This window comes from Gobius niger (genome assembly GCF_951799975.1).
Source record: "Gobius niger genome assembly, chromosome: 12".
Classification (NCBI taxonomy): domain Eukaryota; kingdom Metazoa; phylum Chordata; class Actinopteri; order Gobiiformes; family Gobiidae; genus Gobius; species Gobius niger.
This window is the reverse complement of record NC_136863.1, coordinates 27,228,328-27,249,439: the sequence shown is the minus strand read 5'-3', so window position 1 is coordinate 27,249,439 and position 21,112 is coordinate 27,228,328. Positions and strand designations below refer to the sequence as shown.

The window sequence follows — 21,112 nt, the reverse complement described above, 5'->3', positions numbered from 1 at the left end:
TTTGTCACATTTTTGTAGCATTTACATCCTTTTTTTCTTCTCATTTTTTGTGACTGTTTTGGTGCTTTTTTCCTAAGAAGCTTTATGATTAGAGTAAAGCCAAACTGGAGAAAATGGGATCCGTTCAAGTGGGAGTTAAGAAGTTTTAATTTATGCTGTGCTGTGTTGATATAAAATGGTTCACTGGACCTGTCTTCCAACTTTCCTTCCATCTTAACAAACGTAATTTATAAACGAGTAGTTTCAGGAGCACTTATGGACTGATGTGAGGGATTCAGCCAAAACAGATGCCAGAACTCTTTCATTAAGAAAACCATTATATCAGCTCAGATCTTTGCCGGATCTGAAAAACTGAAAGGTGGGGAGGGCGTTCCTCCAAATGGGAGATCGACTTAAGCACTGCTGCTGCCTCTCCCTGATGTATTTTGCTGTTGGACATCAGCGCTAGTTTCACTCTGGAGAGCCGAGCTATGCTGCAGAAGAACAGAGAGGAGAGTTTCCTGGTCATGTCGGGCAGGAGGAGCTGGAGGCACAGATGAATAATGTTGTGTTGGGATTACTCAAACATAAGCAAATACTGCATGTAATTGATTTGATGAGAGAACAGTGTACCATGGTAAAGCTTTTTATAACTCCATTTTTAGAAGTGTGCTAGTTTGTATGGTGTCTAATATAAAGAGCTTTGTGACTGTGGGAATGAAGTAACTTTACAGTCATGGTCTGAGCGGCGTCCCTCCTCGGTGCTCTGACTCTTGGATGTGTTTCCTCTCTGGCAGATGTGAGGAAGTAAGGGAAGGTCCACAGCCTGCTCCTAAGGGTCTGCGCATCCTGTCCAACCGCTCCGAAAAACGCACCTGTAGACCCAAATGTAAACAACATGCCTGCTCGGAATGTGCAGCATATCCCAAATGCTGACCGCGGGAAATGAGTATATTACCCACCACAAATGAAGAAACCTAGAAGAAATACAGTAAATGTAGTATATAGAGCAACCAATAATATATCCAATGAAACCGTTACTAAAGAGAAAAATGACACTTTTGATGCTGTTGTACCAGGGACAGTATTAAAGAAAGTTTTCTGAATGTTTGACCCATTTTTCCCCCAGCTCTTCCGAACATTATTCTTTTTTCTGGTTCTCGATGACACATATTTTAGTTCAGGTATCGGAAAAAAGTATCGTTCAGGTATCGGTATCGAAAACCAAGTATCGCCATAGCTTCACTACAGCCACATGCGCCGAGCAGGGGATTGTTCTTTCTTTTTTTTTTTTGGTACTCTCTGCTGTATTAAAACAGCTGCACAGCAAAAGCGAGCAAGAGGAGGAGGGAGTGGCTTTTATTTTTTGAGTGAAACTGCTGGATATGTTGTCTCAGCTGTTTTAGATTTAGATTGCATTTTCAAACCGACAAAGACAGTGATAAAGACGTCTTTGACTTTATTATCAAATACTAAAATGGGAAATCATTATTATTGAAATAAACAATGATAAAGCAGATAAAAGTGTGTTGTGTCTTCATAAAGCGTCTGGCACACGTACAATGTAGCAGAATTGGTGCTTGGACATTCAGATTGGTGTGGCTCTCTTCAACTGGGGGAAAAAAAGTTTTCATTCATTCAGGAGGAGGTGTGTGTGAAGGAAAACGCAGATGGACAAATCCATTTTAGTTAAGAAAAATTGCAAAATAAAAGCCATTATTTTGCGGTCGACAATGTGAGGCGACAAAGCGCTCTCAGGATTCTTTCTAGCCGTAAATAAATGCTCTGCTTGTGCCCTGTAGAACAGGACAGGCTCCACACGATCGCTTTTCCCACCAACAGACCCGATGAAGCCGTTTGTTTGGTCTGGCCCTGCACCTGTCTGAGCTGGGGCAGTGTTTTGGTGTGGTGGAGTGTCCTGGGCTGACAGCAGGCATCTGTATTCCCCGCTGTGGGAGGAAGGCGGGGGTCGGACTGGGTCCAAACGCTGTGTGGCGTGGGTCGACTCCATAACCCAGTTCAACTTTAGTTCCTTATGGAGGCAGACGTGTGGATGTTTTATACATTCTACCAAAATTACTGATGTCTTTGTGATTCTTACAGGCTTTCTTACTAGTACCTGAATGGTTTTTGGTGTCCTTGCATTTTTCATTGTCTAGAGCCACAGAACATTGAAGGAAAGCTACACGGGCATGGGGTTGTAGCCTGTGTTATGTATATGAGATAACTGGAACAATAGTGAAAGATTCAAGGGTTACTTTAACATGAATGTGTCAGCTTCGACTCAAAACACTGCTCCAAGCATATTTTTGCAAAAACATAGATAGAACATTACTGATGTGGCGTCTCCTTTGTGCATCTAAAGACCGAATGTGACTAAACCCTCGCTCTGTTGCTTGTGTTGCAGATGACAGAGGGGCGGCGATGTCAGGTTCACCTCCTGGACGACCGGAAGCTGGAGCTGCTGGTGCAGGTGAGACACAAACCTTCTCCACATGTTAGCATAGCTTCTGGACATTAGCATAGCCTCTGTACGTTAGCATAACCTCCACATGTCAGCATAGCCTCTGTACTTAAGCATAGCCCCCGCACGTTAGCATGACCTCCACATGTCAGCATAGCCTCCGTACTTTAGCATAGCCTCCGCACGTTAGCATAACCTCCACATGTTAGCATAGCTTCTACACATTAGCATAGCCTCTGAATGTTTGTATAGCCTCTTAGCATAGCCTCCGCACGTTAGCATAGCCCCATTTCGGCCCAAAGAAATGAGACAAGTGTTGGAAACGTGTCGCTGCTGATGTTTTGGTGTGATATTGTTGCACAAGGGGATGTTGTGTTTCTTGTAGGGTGTATTCTATATAACTGAAGCTAATGTGCAGTATGTAATGCAGATGCAGAGGAGACAGAGTGCATTTATATGAATGGCCTCAGAGGCGACAGCGTAATTGAAAGGTGGCAAGAAGATATTCCTTATAGGCTCTTGTTGAAAAAAGATATTTACTTGGTTGTGTTAGAATAGTATACCAGTGGTAGGCAACGTCAGGCCCAGGGGCTAAATCCGGCCCTCCAGCGTAGACCCTCTGGCCCCTCAAGATGATTTTGAGAAATATTATGAAGTACTCTAAGAATGCGGTACATCATGTTTATGTAAATGCTGTTAGTTTGACCGGAGCGTTTGAAACAATTACCTTTTAGCTTTTGCTTGAATACAACATAAAAGTATCTCTGTGATTTCACAATAATAAATCAGATCGGACATCATGGTGTCAGCAACAGCCGCTGATCCTGAGAGCGAGAGTTGGAGACAGACTGACAGCTGTGTTGGACAGGTTAAAAGCCTCAGTGACCAGAGGGAGATGGATGAGACACTGAGGTCTTCTGACGGTGACACACTACGATCTCAGGTCCTGGTCTATATTTGTGTTTTACAGTGAGCAGGTTTTACACATGACAAATCCTTATGGAGAGAGACTTTTTACTGATTTTAAAACATCATCTGCAGCTTTTGTGATTTGCTACCATTAAAATAACCCTTCTGTTTTAAAAGGCAGCTTTAAAGGTGCACTATGCAACTTTTTAGGTGAAAAAAAAAATCTTAATATTTGGGTGCATTTTACCTTTTAATGACTTGGTTGCGTTGTGGGTGCAGCATGGCACCTTTGCTTTCCCTCACAGTGGCCTCTATGACGCTCCAGGATCAACAGTCTTTAGGGGTTCATACCAGAAACGGGCCAGAAACCCCAAAACAATTGATTCCGGAGCGCGATAAAGGCAACTGTGAGGGAGAGCAAAGGTATTGTGCTGCACCCACAACGCCACCGAGTCACTAAAAGGTCAAATACACACAAATATTAAGATTTTTTTTTTTCCGCATAAAAAGTTACATAGTGCAGCTTTAAGTGTGCATTTAGATCTATTCGAGTTCAGCTTTTGTCCCGGTTTAGTCCATTGTGGTAGAGACGGGATTGTATAACGGCCTTTTTCATACCAAGCTCATCCCCCGTCCGCAGTGGTTGGGCAGGTTTCTCCAAACAGTAGCTCGACGCATGGAGCGAGTTTCTGCCGATTGTGGGGAAATTGGTGTCGCTCATGGCTACACATGCTAACTTAGCCAAAGTGGGGCAAGTTTATGATACGGTGAGACAGACACAAGAAATTCAAAGATAGAACAGGTCACAAAGTATTCCAAGCCCATAATAATGATAATAATTGCTGACCCTGTAGTGTAGCTCTCTTCAAACATGTTCTGAAGCCTAGCTGAGCATATGTCAGTGTTCAGTGACTGCTTCTTATATTGTTTAAAATGCTCACTGGGATCTGAATCTCGATCCTAATCTAATCACAATCTAAAAGCGTGACAGAATATTTCCCCTGAATAGTGCCGCTGTAGTGCAGGGTTGCTTTGGTGTGAATATGAACCAAAAGGCCATATAATAATAGAGGGACTCTCATCAGCTGTTATAAACAGTGTGTCGATCTTTATGTCTTTATGCCTCCATTTACTCTGCCATAACACAGGCACATGTTTATGATGCTACAGCAGTAAAAGCAGATGGACTCGTCTCCTGTATCATAACACAGGTCATTATTAGGCTTTTAAGTTTCTGGAATAATATGTCATTGATTCTGTATTTCAGGTGCAATTAAATGTGTCAAAATTGCTTTAAAGGCACACTGCGTAACATTTTGGACTGTACTGTTGCAAAGCATGCTCCCACTGACCAGCTCGACACAGAAAATGCTTTTTTTGCAGTGCGTAATCAAAGAATGGATTTGGATGATTAAATCTCAAATTCTGCTTTAGTCACATCTCCATGGAGACGAGCTGGAGACGCACCCACTCCGGGTAAAGTTACTGTCTTGTCTTAGGAGAGCTGAGCCACTCACAGCAAAGGCTCATGTTTGTTTGTACTTTTATGAGTTTTTTTATGATGAAAATATCTGTCATAAAATAAATGCTTGTATTTCCGTATAATTTATTGGGTAAAAGTTGTGCAGTGTGGCTTTAACGTGAGGCTTTGGGAAGTTCTGTGTTGATATTTTACATTGTAGTTTGAAATAATGCATGGAAAAGACCATAAGGAGTAAGAGACCAGGCTGGTCAGGATTAGAAATCAGTCTGTAGCGCCCTCTACAGGCTGCAGTGGGAACGACAGGTCATAGAACAGTGAAAACAACAAGCTTGCACTTTCAGCTAACGGTACGCTAGCAAGCGACTTAGAGCGTAGAGCTGCTCAGAACGGGCCGAATGATGGATTATGAGTTTTAGTGTTTCATCCAGGACACATCAAAAAAGGAAATGAAGAATATGAAGAAGACATTTTACTCCCCAATGACAGCTCTGCAGTTACTCACGGATCATTTCCTTCATAATGAGTCACATCGACACAGACCAAACAGGTGGAAGTTACAGCGGGCCAACAAAACAGCAAAAATGTCACCAAATAATCTGATTTCATTGTGTTTCTTTTCCTGATAATAATGATCTTGGTTAGCTCCAGGTCGTATAACTGACTCCCATGGCAATAACAAAACCATTTTCTGCACTAATGAAAACAAGCTAATTGGCACACACTAATTATTATTATTGTGCCATTTGTCAAGACATGAGGTGTTAGCCCAAAGCTTTTCTTTTCGACCTTTGTTGACTATAGGTCTCAGGCTTTCTGTCAATAATATATGATCAGGTTTCTCTTTTGGATGTAGATGATGCAGGAGGGGAACACTGGCTCATAGGGCTGTGGACAGTTGTTCTGTAAAAACACCACATCACGCAAAAAACAGTTCAAAATGTAAGACAGCATTCTCCTCTTTGTGTAATACATTTTTTTGACTTCGTAATACCTTTTTGGGAAATGGGAGAGCGAACAGGACGGTGATAACGCTTCTCGTCATATGAAATAAACTGTGATTTATATGTTTGCTGTCTCCAGTGTGTTAATAGTTGACACAAAGAGAGTCTCAGTCCCAGCCAGGCTGTGGGTGATACATGACACTTTCCTTTGTTCTGCACTAATAATGAGATGAGTTATGAGAGTAATGAGAGGCTGCTTTTAATCAGACATTCCTCCTCCAGCCGACAGAAACATCAGGTTGAGAACCAATGGACGACTAGAGCATTTGTGTCACAGGGTTTCCACGGAGCATATAAAGGCTTAAAGTAATTTAAAAAACATTCAATTGTATTCAAACTGGCATTACATCTACATTTCTTACACAATATATTTTGTTCTTATAGAGTCAGAATCCACTGCAGTGACATCGCTGAACTATCTTTAATGCATACATTTGTGAAAAACACACCAAAAGAGCAGACAATTTCACACAATCTTTGCACAACAAATTGTCTGCTGTGTCTGTTTGGATTTGATTGAATGTTTTCAGATCTTAGGAAATGAATTTTTTTTTTTTTGCATTTGTGGCAATAAAAATATAGTATGTGAAATGGCATTAAAAAGCATTCAGTTTGACTTGGTGCAATCTTACTGATGACAATATGTTACAACAAAGCCCAGACTTAAGTTTAACTTGGTGAAACAGTGCTTCAGACAGTACAGGAACCTGCGATGTTGCCGTGACACTTGCTAATATCAAGAAAGACCCATGGAGACGATCCACTTTGGGTTTCTTTGTTAGTGGTTTTTAACGCAAAATCTGCATCTCCGTTTTACAACACAGATCGCAAATCTGGCCGTGAAAAATCAGCGTCAGAAACCTATGTCCAGGGCGTTCTGTGGATCCATCAGTCACCGTCCGTAAATGGAGGGGTTTGCTGAGGTCCTGTGAAATAAGCTGTTGTGGCGGGTTGGTTTACTTCGCACTTGCACCTCTCTGTAATTCTCCAACTGTCAATTACACACAGAGCTGAGGAGGACACTTTGAAACGCCGACTGCACTGAGGTAATGCTGCCTAAGCCCCGTCCCATTCCTGTTTATCTGAACGTCACTCCAGAGGAGGATGGGACTGTGCTCTGCTTCTGTTTGAAAAGCATCGTCGAACAGGTGGCCACATGTTTGGTTTGCTTTTTTCACACATTTTGACGACATAAAGAAAGATCTATGTAGTGTGAAAATGCAGATGTTTGGACCTGGTTTTGGTTTGTGGTTTATAGTCAGTCATTAAGTGTTGTTGTTTGTGTGGGTGAGCTCCATCCTGGTTTTCCTAGCTTCACCACCAGCTTAGCCTATATTGTCCTTTTCACCAGCAAATTCAAAGTAATGTAGGTATTTCCATGATGTGAACGGGCTGACTGAAGACTCTGCCATGTTGCTGACTTGATGTAAAGTTCTAGAGGACACAGTCTGCGCATGCAGCTCTGCATCCGTGGGAGAGATCAAGATACAAACTAACGGCTTTACTGATTTTAATAAGAATCTAGTATTAGATTAACCTGCTAATGCAAAACTAAAAGTGCAGTTCCTAGAACTGCACTTTTCTGGACCGAGATGTCTGATGTATTTCTTGGGATCTGCTAGAGCCTCTCCTCCAGTTTGGGGGTCACTGCCCCGAGTACCCCAATGACCACGGGCACCACCGATGCCTTCACCCTCCAGGTTTTCTCCAGCTCTTCTCTGAGCCCCTGGTATTTCTCTAGATTCTCGTGTTCCTTTTTCCTGATGTTGAAGTCGCTTGGTATTGCTATGTCGATCACAACGGCTTTCCTCTGCTCTTTGTCCACCACCACAATGTCTGGTTGGTTCTCCATTACCATTATGTCCGTCTGTATCTGGAAGTCCCACAGGATCTTGGCTCGGTCATTCTCGACCACCTTTGGAGGTGTTTCCCACTTTGACCTTGGGGTTTCCAGCCCATACTCTGCACAGATGTTCCTGTACACTATACCAGCCACTTGGTTATGGCGCTCCATGTAAGCTTTCCCTGCCAGCATCTTACACCCTGCAGTTATGGGGTCTTGTCTGGTGTGATAGATCTGGGCCTCTATTGCTCTGGTGCTCAAGGCCTGCTCCTGTGCAGCCATGATGAGTGCCTCTGTGCTGTCCTTTAGTCCGGCTCTGTCTAGCCATTGGTAGGATTTCTGTATATCGGCCACTTCAGTTATGTTTAGGTGGTACATCCCGTATAGGGGCTTGTCCTCCCATGAAATATGGGGTCACGATTATCTTGGCCAAAACAATTGCGATTAACGATATTATCACAATAAAAAAAAGTAAGTATTTAAAGGCGCACTGTGCAACATTTCGTACTATACCTTTGTCATCAATACAAAACATGCAGCTCATGAGCAGCTCCACACAGTTACCGGCACTGGCTGTCTGATGGATTTAGCGATTATCTTCAGGATGATCACGATAATCAAAAAATGTGGTGATCATTAATTGCCACATTTTATATAAACGATATTATTGTTTATCGTCCCATACCTATATATATATGTAGCTACTGGGGGAACTGCAAACCAATGGAACAAGTGGCTTGTGACTTGTTTAAATCCTAAATTGCCTTCTTTGTTATGCTAATACTTACTGTTGCACCATGCTTTGGCCTACACTCCTGTAAATAATGTTATTTGCATATTTTGTCCACTTGAAACATTTCTGCCTCGGGTGCGTTTGGTTCCTTTGCCTGGTTGAAAAGCGTTGGTTCTGTCCCTGCCATTATCCGGCTAACTGCAGCCCAGTGTGTTCATTAGAGGCGGCCCATTGTCGCCCGGACCGTCTGCTGCGCTGATTATAAAGGGCCGCTTCTGTTTGTGTCTGCTGCAAAACCAAAACACGCATTAGCCCTGATGCCGTAACGACAGGCCTGTGGTGGAACGGCTGAAACGTGGAGCTTTCAGAGAGGCTTGGCTAGAGCTGCCTGCTGGGGGCTATTGTTACTAACATTGCATTGTGGTGTCCGACATCATAATGGGAATAAACCGTTTTATTGGCAGATACTCAAAAGCCAAGCATGTTGATCAGGGACGTAAACAAAAGGGATTTGTGAATCTCTCATTCTGTTTTTGAATCTTTAAACCTACTCTAAGTGATCCCGTTTTGCCGGTCTGGCAATGTTGCATTCCCATCAAGCGTCGCTAGATGCTCCACACTCGCACACAGCAGCGGACTTTGTGCCGCAGAAGGAGACAAACACGTGAAAAGAGATCGCAAATGTTCGAAGCAGCACACGCAGCAACAGTTAGCGGCTAACGGTGAAGCATTATGATAGAAGTTTACAAAAAGATGGTGAACTGATGAACATCTGACAGACCTGCTCTGATGCAGCTGAAAACCTCATGAAATGTCTGTTTGTTTAATAATCCAATATCTACAGGAGCTTTTCCTCCTCATGATCACAAAGCAAAGCAGCACCAGAGAAGAGTTGTTCAATTGTTGCAGGAAAAAAAAGTTCTGCACTGTAAACTTAGTTCTAAATGGAATTATTATGTTCTAAATGTCCAAAAGGGCATTTCTTTGAGAGATACGAGCGATTTCATTACCAGTTTTAATATTTTATATATATAACCTATGTATTTTTCATGCAACTGTGCATTGAGCTGCGTACAAACTTCTAAAACTGATGCTAAACATCATGCTGCATATTTATTACATTTTAGCTTCATCAGCAACAAGATACAAATCTGCGGGAAGCAAAGAGGCTTTTTAGGAGTTGTCAGAAAAACATCCTTAGTTTTCATCATTTTCTAATAAAAGGTGGCGCCTCTCACTCTCTTTCTCCCTATTCAGCTGTTTTAAAGCATTCTCTGAATCACAAGCTGCAAAATGCTGCTTGTTTTAAGAAAATCCTAAATCCAAGTGAAAGAAAGTTTCTATTTGTATATCTTTTTACAGTCATTCCTAGTTAATTCAAAGCTAAACAAGATACCCCAAATCCCCCTGAATTGTACTTGTACCTGATATGTCACCTGATATTAACAGTGTTTATCGGAAAGGTTAAGTTGACAGTGTTTAAAAATACTAGTAGCATAATGTGTCACAATGATATGAATTTGTAAGAACAAGTATTGACACAATGATGAATATGGAAGTATAACATTATCGGTCTTTCACAGACGTGTGATAAGTGTCTGTTGCTGGAGGTCGCTGCTTTGAGGACAAGCCAGATGATACCGCCTATCAATCACACAGTCATTGCTAGAGGAGTGCATGTGTGTCGTCATCACTAACCGCTAAACTGAAGGCTGCAGACACTCCAGACCTGCAGAGTTACGTCCTCCAAAAACACATGAATCAGCCTGGCTTTGTAACCAGGAGAAACAGTGCTCCAGACAAATGCGTGAGATCCAATCATAGTCATAATCCGCCTCAAAAGCTTTGTCTCCAAAAAGGCACAAGCAGAATGTCGTCCAGGAACAGCCCAAACACGAGCCTCAAATCAAATACGCTGCCCTCAGCATGTTTTAACTGTCGTCGAATGCGAAATTGAAAATTCCATGGTGGTAACTATGGTAACTGTTTTGTGGGGGCCCGATCTTCTGTCTGGCGCAAGCGGCGTCAAAGGAGGGGTCAAATGTAGAGGACAAATTTTGTTGTTAAAGGGCCAAGATGCAAGCTGGTCATTTTATGCTCACTACTGCCACCTCAGGTCTTACGTGTAACTGCAGTTTCTATATTAAGCTCAGGCACTTCAGACCCGAATCAACACCTTTCTGAGTGACAGTGCAGGATTTTAGAGGCAGTTGTGGTGAACAGGTCTGAGCTCATTCTACACATTATGACACATGACATGGCTGGAACATGTAAGGGGAGGAAAAGACATAATTTTACCATTTTTAAACTCCATATAGTTCCTTTAACCTCAAGTGTCTTCTCTATCAGCACGTATAAACTAAGGTCAGATTATTTTCTCTGAAAGGCGTCCAAAAGTGGAGACAGTGTTCATAAACTGGTGCGTGATGTTGGCCAGTCGAAAGCGATCGTATCACATGGGGAAATAAGCTCAAGAGCCACTGCCCTGGACCCCAACGTACTGGACATGACGCCATTGTTCCCTATATAAGCTCCACAATGGCCTTACGGTATCTGGCACTAAGTATACACGCTCACCTACTGCGGCCTTATTGTGTTTTATTCTGACATTATACATGCTGCTTAATAATGAACATTTAGGCGATTTTATTTTAAAAACTGCTTATTATTTATATTGTACTTGCACTGTGAGAGAGCTGCACTGTTACACCACCACATTTCTCTTTTCAATGATTAGACCGTTTATCAGTGAATATCTCAAAGAAATTGCATTTTCAAAGACAAATTCTTTTTCGCATACATTGAACATTAAACCATGGCCTTCACATGTGGTCTGCTAACGCGCTGTTTGCCCGTGCAGGTCAGTGTCTATAGAAGCGCTGATGCAGTCCACGCTCACTGAGCATCCCGCTCTCTCCGAGTGCAGCAGGAGCAGATGAGTGCATAGGCCCCGCTCTCGGATATAGGTCAGTGGAGATGTGAGTGCACGTGAGCGAGCGTGCACACATGACATCACCAGGCTGCGCTCTTTAAATAGGCGCGAGTATCTCGCTGGGCACCGCTGGAGACCGAGTGGAGCAGTGAGTAGTTGGCTCGGGGGGCTGATGCGCGGCGTGTCCTCAGCGCGCCGTTATGTAGGCCATACATCATCCTCAGTTACACCAAGATTTACATAAAGGCGGGACACGGCCAGTGAAAACATGGATTTGGTTTGGTTTGGTGTCCACATGATGCACGGAAACCTCCATAAGACTCCTTAAACACGTATGTCCTTCCCTTTGTGGAACATCTCCACTTTAGTAGCTCCTACTGACTCCAGAGTTTCCAGTCTTGGAGGTTCTCTTTGGGGAATCTTTCCATGTCTAATTTTGCCTGGTTTATCGACTTTTGAACCCCAGAAACAAGACAAGAAAAACATTCACGTATAAACAGCTTTTTCGAAAACTTGCATTACATTTTATTGTCATATTTATGTTGTTCTGCAGCAAAAGTTTCAAATCCACCTGCAGCGTCCTCCCCATGTATCCCCCTGAATGTTGCGTAACTGTGGGTAGTGTCCCTTTAAGTGGCAGCCTGCCCGTTGAGCGGGTCCGCCCAGAGTCACATGAGGCTGTGGGCATGGGCGCAGTGGGCGCACCCATGGCTAACCTCAGGGTGGAGCGGCCTAAAGCAGCTCCATATGGCAGTCCTCCCTGTCCTCTGCTGGCCCTGCTCAAAACACTGGACAAATGATGTGTGAGCGGTCGGGGGGGGGGCCCGCAGTGCAGTGCCAGATCTAGAACATGGTCCCTGGATGCTAGCATTAACAATGACTTACATTCCCATTGCACTATACAAGCTTGACAAGCTTCTCAAAGGGCTACATCAGGGGAGGGAACACTATTTTCTATACTAGTGTTATTTAGCACAGTGTGTGGGGCGCCTGAAGAGGTCAGGACACACTGACCTGGGTTTACAAAGATCATTTCAAACTATAACAAAAGTAATATCGACTCTATTCAATGTAACTGTATCTCAATACTATGATTGTTCCACATCTTTTGTTTAGCACGATCAACCCAGGCACGTGAATCAACATTAAGAGCACCCAAACAAAAAATAGATCACTCTAAGGTACAAATCAAATACAACTTTTTGAGTTGCAAAACCTCATTAAGCTGTAAATTTCGGTTAAAATAATCCATAACATTGCTGCTTCCCCTTTCTAGCCCCTTTGTATACAGTATATCGAGAGTCTGAGGAGAGTCCATTTGCTCCACAATCGTTTTGTTCTAAAGCTGCGAGCCTTTGGAACACTCTTCAAAACAAACTATAGTACATTTACACGCCAAACAGATTATATCAAACCGTATTATCAAAGGCATTGAACGACACTAATGTGAAGGTGTGATAGTTTCCTGAAGTGGAAAGTGAGTAAAGTAATGCTATGATGATCATAATAATAATAATAATAACAATAATAATGCATTGGTTTTATATAGAGCTTTCCTGGACACTCAAAGACACTTTACTTTGCATCATTCATTCATACTTGGTGGTAGTAAGCTACTATTGTAGCCACAGCTGTCCTGGGGTAGACTGATGGAAGCGAGGCAACCAGTCTGCGCCATCAGCCCCTCCGACCACCACCAACCAGTCACTCACTCACTACATTCACTAGGCTTCCTGGTGTTACCACACGGTCTCCCATCCAAGTCCTGTCAGGCTCTTCCCTGCTGAGCTTCCCAGGTCTGACGGGATTGGGCAGAGCAAAGGCGGGATGGCCACATTCTTTGTATTATTACTCTGTTTACATTTTATAAACTATAGTAAGTATAACTTCAACCTGTCCAGGGACTGCGGGTGGAAATGAGCATTTTTGGCTATACCTGCACATACAGGTGCACGTCATATATTAAAATATCATGAAAAAGTGCATTCACTTCTGTTATTCAACTTAAACTGTGAAACTAATGTATGATATAGACTCATTGCATGCAAAATGAGATATGTATAGCCTTTATTTGTTATTATTTTGATTATTATGGCTCAGCTTGTAAAAACCCCAAATTAAAAATCTCAGAAAATTACAATACTTGAAAAATGAACTGTAAGCCATAATCATCAAAATAATAACAAGCAAACACTTGCCACTTTGCATGTAATGAGTCTATATCATATATTAGTTTCACATTTTAAGTTGAATAACAGAAATAAATGCACATTTTTTTAATGATATTCTAATTAAATGACTAACACTTGTATGTAAAATCTCTTCTTTTTTAGACTGGAGTTTTGTGCATTGTCTCTGATCAAGTAAATGTGTTTTCATGTTTCAACTGTGTCAGTGAAGGTTTTCTCTGGGTCATTTTGGGCATCCCTGGGCAAGACGTGCATGTTTCCCTGTCGGAGCGTCTTGTTTGGACTTAAAGTTGATGCCTGGTTTCTGTGCTTGTGGCCCCCGTGGCCATGACGCTGCAGTGAAGGTGTGGGTCAGAGAGGCTGTGCAGTGAGAGGGGGAGGGAGGGGCCGCAACCTGCACTGTCAGCAACATTCGTGCGCTGCATCCATCTTTCCTTACCCCGCTCCCTACAGCGCCGGGGCAGAATGCTTAGTCACTGCGCTCAGATCAATGGCTGGCTAATACGTGCGCTATCATAAAGGCTGATGTAATGTGGCTACAAGCACACGTCACTGGAGCCTTTCAAACACCTCCTAACTTTCCCTGTGTGTCTGTTCCAGCCCAAGCTCATGGCCAAGGACCTGCTCGACCTGGTGGCGTCGCACTTCAACCTCAAGGAGAAGGAGTACTTTGGCATCGCCTACGTAGACGAGACGTAAGTGCCGCGTTTTAAAGGTTCCTGAAACATCTCCACCCATCTTCTGTATCCACTTTTTACACTTGTGTCTAGTTGCTAATGCTTTTCTTTTCCACGTGCACAGACACTACTGTTGTGAAGCCACTTTATTAGATTGGACTCAGAACTACTAACTCGAACTAACCCAAGGGGGTGTTCAACATCAAATGGTATCTGGCTTTTACAGACCATTGAATGAAAAGTGGAATTAGGGATGCTCCAATCCAATAAAAATATGGTATGGTCGGTGCATCGATTCCAAATATTCGAGACTGAACCGGTTTTTGGCTCCTTTTTTTACAACTTTCACCAACTAAGCCTCATGCTGTATGTCCACATGTCCGCAAACGTACTTTTTATCATTGCACAAAAGCTCGTAGCAGCATGCTAATGTTTTACATGTACCATAGGTTCCTCTCTGAGGCCAGGACTCCCCTGAAAGAGAGATTCTCCTGGTTAAATAAGGGTCGGATGAATAATCAGGGCTGGGACAGACACTATGACCGGGTCATCTGAAGTCATAAAATAGTATCGTTTGTATTTTATTTGATGAAAGGCTGTTAAAGAGTAACTGATCTAACAGATTAGTGATGATCAGATCGCTTTATGTGAGGTGTTAATATTGATACATCTTTACGCACAATGACAAATCTAGGGCTCGTACTTCACAACAAGAAGGTCAGCTGGACAGGCCTGTCAGGGGAGTTGGCATGTTCCTCATGTGTCTGCGTGGTTTCCCCCACCACTAAAAACATATACAATAGGTCAGGATGAACAGGGACAGTGGGATGGATATTAGCCCATGGTGTGTTTACATCCAAGAGTCCCATGCGTGTTCATTAACATGCACTGTCTTGAGCAAATAAAGAAATAAACAGCAGCTCAGTTGGAGCCTCTGTGAGACAATTATTCATTCATATTATATCATTTCCTTTGAGATTTATTGCCTGCGCTGGTTTTAGCCATAGAGCCCGGCATGTACAACATTTATCCACCAGTATCCAGCTTTAATCAGAGAGCACAAGACAAAATCACTTTTTATTTCTCTTTTTCATTAGTAAAATACGTACAGTAGACCAAGAGCCGTTAAACAGATGGGATTGGACTGATGTGTGTTTTGGTTTCCCTAAAATCGATTTAATTCTAATCAACACAAACAAACAAATAAAAACGTGCACTATAGTCAACCCTGAATTTGACACCATAGTGTAAAAATGTGATACTGTATTGCAATGTGATACAGAATGTGATCTTCTTGTCCAGGGACGTGCAAACATTTGGGTCTAAGGAAAAAAACAACAACGTTCTTATCCTTTAAGGGACTACGCAGAGTTTAAAAATCTTAAAACTAAGTATTTTCCTCCCCCTACATGTTCCAGCCATGTCCTAATGTGTAGAATGAGCTCAGACCTGTTCACCACAACTGCCTCTAAAATCCTGCACTGTCACTCAAAAAGTGCCGTCATGCACGTCAAGCTGCTGTTACGCATTAGACCTGAGGTGGCAGTAGTGAGCATAAAAGGTTTTAATGTTGGATACATTAGATCAGCACTAGATTAGGGCTTTAACAGGGCTTCATCAGACCGTCTTTCACCATCTTAAACAGAATGCTCAGATGTTCTCTGTTTGCAAATGGAAATCTAATAAAGATTCTGTTTGTAGTATCAAGTTCGTGACAACCTTAATCCTCTCAAATCAAACCCCTGATACGGCCAAGTTTGTCACCAAACTCCCACTGTGTTTTGGTCAAATAAACATGAAAACATTAGATCAAAAACAGCTGCTTTCACCTAAGTTATCTCTTTTTACACTAAGAAGTCCTGCTGCCCCAAAGTCATGTGAGTCACAAGACCGTTCTGACGGTAATTTAATGTGACACGGAGGAATAAATAGACTCTGCGGTTCAGCCAGTTCACGGCACCGACTGCTTCTGCCTCCTGGTCAGCAGAATTTGCACCATTGTTAAGGTCAGGGACAGGGTACTAGATACTCACGTAGTTCCCTCTCTGTGTCTCCTGCACTTTAATCCCTCCTCCATATTGTTTTTGAAATGCAAAGCTGACATTCAAATGAGCTTTGTTGTGGCGGTGAGAAGGAAAAACAAAGACGGGGAGTGTAGACTGGACTACAATGGTTCAGAGGAAGTCATGCAAAGCTACTGGCCATTTACATACAGGCAAACACTGGCACCAGTGCTGCTTTATCTCATATAAGGTCATTCATACCATTCATACATGAACAGAGACATGAAGCTCATAGAGACAGAGCTCAATAGCTATAATTCCATCCGTCGTCCCTGTTTACAGAGAAATAAATAACAATATACAGTACGACAATGCATTATTCTCACAGTCACAAAGTCAATTCAATAATTCAATAATAGTAGCAACTTTATTTATAATGTGCATTTCGTACAAGGAGGAAACTGGATGGGCCTTACAAAGGAAGATATGAGAAATTACAATCAGGTAAAGGCAATGCACATGGATAGAAACACCAAGACATGGGACACGTTCAGACGTGATGAGGCAGTGGGCACCTTTCTCCAAGAGAGTTCCGTTTTCCCTCATCCGTGAAAAGTCCGGCTGTCAGAACCTGAAATATTGTTTAACCTTTATTTTGAATCAGTGTCAACCTCCTCCCATTACACGCCATAATCTTTAGTTCCACCTTGTCCCTGTTTGATTCCACTAACCTGCTCCTCAGGGCCTGTTTCATTTCATTTCATTTCATTTATTAATTTATTTGAATGGGGTAGTGCATATTAATGAACAGACGACTAGTGCTGTAAATATGCCGGATTTAGCTCAAGGCTAATTTCCATCCGCAGTCCCATAAAAAAACAAGACAAGAACATACAAAATATAACACATATGAGCCACAACACACAGCACACAGCAGTACATTACAGACAAAATAGGCAAGGACAACAACTGCACAATGCATAAAGTGCATCACATAAATAAGTCACATGAATAAATATTTATTCAAAGCACTTTGGTGAGGACATGGTTATGGAATATGGTCAAAATATCTTGAGATGGTGAGAATGATAATTAGATAGCATTAGGTCTTATGTGTTCAAATATTAAGCCTTGGAAAGGCAAAAACTGTATAGAATGTTTATTGAAAATGTTGTTTTGGCCGTATACTGGTAGATCTATTTCTAGTACTGGAATGAAATGTGTTTTGTCCTCCTTTATTATAGTGTAAACTCAGACATTTGTGGAAGCAACACTGTGCAGCCAATTATGAAGCATTTGTATCATTTTAAGGAACTTGCAGGCTATAGTTTTCCTCTAGCATGTCTGTGCAGTGACCTTGAAAAGTGACCCTACAAATTGTAAAACATGCCTATAAACGTGTCCCTGTGAAGAATTAGGAGTCTACAGATGTGTTGGGAAACTGAGGAAGGAGTAGAAGGGGGAAGACAATGGGCGAAGGGGGGGGAAAAGGTAAATTTCCACTAAATATAAACTGTCATCCTGTGTGACCCAACTATTGCAGGACCGTCTCCTCTTCCCCTGGCTGATCCGGGACGGGGACATTTGTGGTGTGCCCAGCGGGAGCAGACAGACAGTAGCACAGACACAGAAGGACTCATTTGGACAGAGTCGCTGCTGAGCTGCTCATGGGAGCGTGTAAAGTTACCACGGCGACAAGCTGTCCGTGTGGCTCTTTGTCCGAGAGAGCAGAGAGAGCAGAGGGAGGCAGGGGGAGGAAGAGAGAGCAGAGAGAGCAGAGGGAGGCAGGGGGAGGAAGAGAGAGCAGAGGGAGGCAGGGGGAGGAAGAGAGAGCAGAGGGAGGCAGGGGGAGGCAGGAGGGGGAAGAGAGAGGGGAGGGAGGCAGGGGGAGCAGAGGGAGCAGAGGGAGGCAGGGGGAGGCAGGGGGAGCAGAGGGAGCAGAGGGAGGCTGGGGGAGGCAGGGGGAGGCAGGGGGAGGAAGAGAGAGCAGAGGGAGGCAGGGGGAGGAAGAGAGAGCAGAGAGAGCAGAGGGAGGCAGGGGGAGGAAGAGAGAGCAGAGAGAGCAGAGGGAGGCAGGGGGAGGAAGAGAGAGGAGAGGGAGGCAGGGGGGGCAGGGGGAGGAAGAGAGAGCAGAGGGAGGCAGGGGGAGGCAGGGGGAGCAGAGGGAGCAGAGGGAGGCAAGGGGAGGAAGAGAGAGGAGAGGGAGGCAGGGGGAGGCAGGGGAAGAGAGAGCAGAGGGAGCAGAGGGAGGTGGGGTAGGTGGAGGAGGCAGAGGGGGCAGAGGGAGCAAAGGGAGGCAGAGGGAGGCAGGGGAAGAGAGAGCAGTGGGCAGCAGAAGGAGGTAGCATCCCAATGCTTCATCACTGTGAAGAATTGGGATGCTACAAATATGTTTGGAAAGTTAGGTATGAGTTCTGACATATTTAACATTTGAATGTTGTGTCTTTCTCTTTCGATTTTTGTTTATTGGGCCTTTAAAGTTAGGGTTAGGCTCTTATGTCTCATAAAATGATGATCCACCAAACTACTAATACACATTATTCCATTGTATGTACTACATAGGTACAAGTTATTACACATTCAATCAAACAATCAATCAAAGTGTATTTCTATAGCACCTGACCAAAGACCAAAGTGCTTTACTTTAAAACACAGACAAAAACATTCTCATATTAAATATTGCAGGTACAATGTATCAAGGGCAGTGTAAGATAAAGTGTAGCCTTCATTATTTTGATATCAACGATTTCAATTAGTTTTTTTTAAAGTAAAGTCTATATAATGCTCTCTCAGTGGTTAAAAAAGGCACTGCTGCTGAACTCGGACTGCTTTACGCTGTATATGAAGACACAAGTTTGACCTTCTGTGAACAGGCGGTTCCTCATTTGAAAGCTAAGGCCCTTCAGAGTTCAGTCACTGGGCCTTCATTAGGACTTGGCCTGAGACCGGAGCTGGGACTGTGGAAGTACGAGAGCAAATCATATTTTCTAAACTGTACCGTGCACTTGTGTGTTTCCCAGGAACCATTTCAGCTGGCTGCAGTTGGACCGCCGAGTCTTAGAGCACGAATTCCCAAAGAAGTCTGGTCCCATCGTGCTCTACTTCTGTGTCAGGTCAGTCCTTTCTCCTTTGAATGTATTCATTGTTTTGGCTTGTTTGTTTTTTTATCCCTGAATGTCAGAGTAAATATAGACGAAACTCTCCTTTTACAGTGTTTATTTTAAGATGTTTTTATCGGCTTCCGCCTGCTTTTTCCCACGCCGTATCCGTTCACAAAAGCATCACACATACATCGCTGAAAGTAACACCCCGTTCTCTCAAAATAGGTTTTTCATTCCACTCTTGCATCATCTCTGTAACTATTATGTCACAAAATAACTTAAGGAAACTCAAAGGTAACAGACGAAGATACTTATTGAAGGCTTGGGGGAAGAGGTGTGTTCTCAGCCTGGACTTGAACTGTCTGAAGAGGAGCTGAGATGACCTTTGCCTCAGGGCTTGTAAATAAGGCGGGCCCAAAGTGTGCAGACATTTAGAAACAATCAACAAAACCTTCAATTTAACGTGAAAGCTGACAGGGAGCCAGTGTAAGAGATAGAGATGGATCACTGTATTGTCATTCAAGGTATAGATACAAAAAATGTGCACAAATTATCCTGCATGTGAGGTGCAAAAACAATGCTCCATCATTTATATTTGGTCGTCAAAAATATCACCATTACGCAATCCACTCATACAATGACCCCACCACTTTAGCAGCTCCTACGAACTCCAAACTTTACTTACAATATTTGGAAGGATTTTTCAGAGGGAGTTTTTAATATCGAACTCCCATCCTGGTTAATTGAGCTCTAAAGAAAAAAAAACGTAAATGTAAACCTGGGTCTACCCATTATTTTGATTTTTGGCACTTTTGGCCATTTTTATGCCTAAAATGTCTTTTTTTTATATGAAAACATAAACTTACAGAAAACTTGCAGTACATTTTTTCCTCATATTTATGTCCGTAATCTACAGCAGAACTTTCAAATTGACATCACATGTATTATATATTCATCTGCAGTGTCTCACATTAAATTTAAAGCTACACTGCATAACATTTTGGACAATACTAAACAAAACATGCTTCTAATGACACAGAAAATGCTGTTACTGCCGTGTGTAATAAAAGAATGGACTTGGATGAGAAACCAACCTGTTTAAACCTCAAATTCTACTGCCTTTCGTCACATCTCCATGGAGACGAGCTGGAGACGTACCCACTCCCAGTAAAGTTTGCAGTCATATCTTAGGAGGGGTGAGCCTCTTAAATGTTTGTTTGTACATTCATGAGGTGTTTTTCAATGATGAAAATATCAGTCATAAAATAAATGCTTGTATTTCAATTTTATTTATTGGGTAAAATTCGACGCGGTGTGGCTTTAAATGGAAGAAAACTTGCAATACATTTTTCATATTGTCATGTTTATGTTAAGTAACCTACGGCTGACGTTCTCCACATCTACATTTTGTCCCTGTTCACCTGCTGCGTCTGGCCTTTAGGAGTATTGCACACAGTAAATAATTGCACTCACTGCCAGCTGCGATTTCGATTAGTCTGTACTTCTTTTGTCCAGCTCTGGATCATGCCCCGCTCTAACCACATGGCTGTCTGCCGCTCCCAGTCCCAGCAAATAGCATTATCCTGACTACAAAGCCTTGTTTTCTTCAGCCAAACACGTCTCCTGAGGGAGCGTTGCACAATAACGCGTCCGTATTGAAACAAATTGGAAACAACGCAAGTCTAATTTAGTCCCTTTCTATCTTTTTTCCAGAAAAGTATCTTTTTTTTTTGCGACTTGGGGTACAATAAAACACATGGCAGTCTTTTTTATTAGATCCGTGTTTCATTGAAAGATG

At 42.7% G+C, this 21,112-nt stretch overlaps 1 protein-coding gene across 4 annotated transcripts in view; it reads left to right on the top strand.

Annotated features, from left to right (window-relative positions):
- Positions 1 to 21,112, top strand: part of frmd4a (FERM domain containing 4A) — a 228,753-nt gene that overhangs the window by 164,803 nt on the left and 42,838 nt on the right. For all 4 annotated transcript variants that reach the window (XM_079567803.1, XM_079567804.1, XM_079567801.1 and 1 more), the window contains exons 2-4: positions 2,387 to 2,452; positions 14,134 to 14,228; positions 19,234 to 19,326. In XM_079567803.1, coding sequence (XP_079423929.1) covers positions 2,387 to 2,452; positions 14,134 to 14,228; positions 19,234 to 19,326 — 254 coding nt within the window. The remainder of the gene's footprint in view (positions 1 to 2,386; positions 2,453 to 14,133; positions 14,229 to 19,233; positions 19,327 to 21,112) is intronic.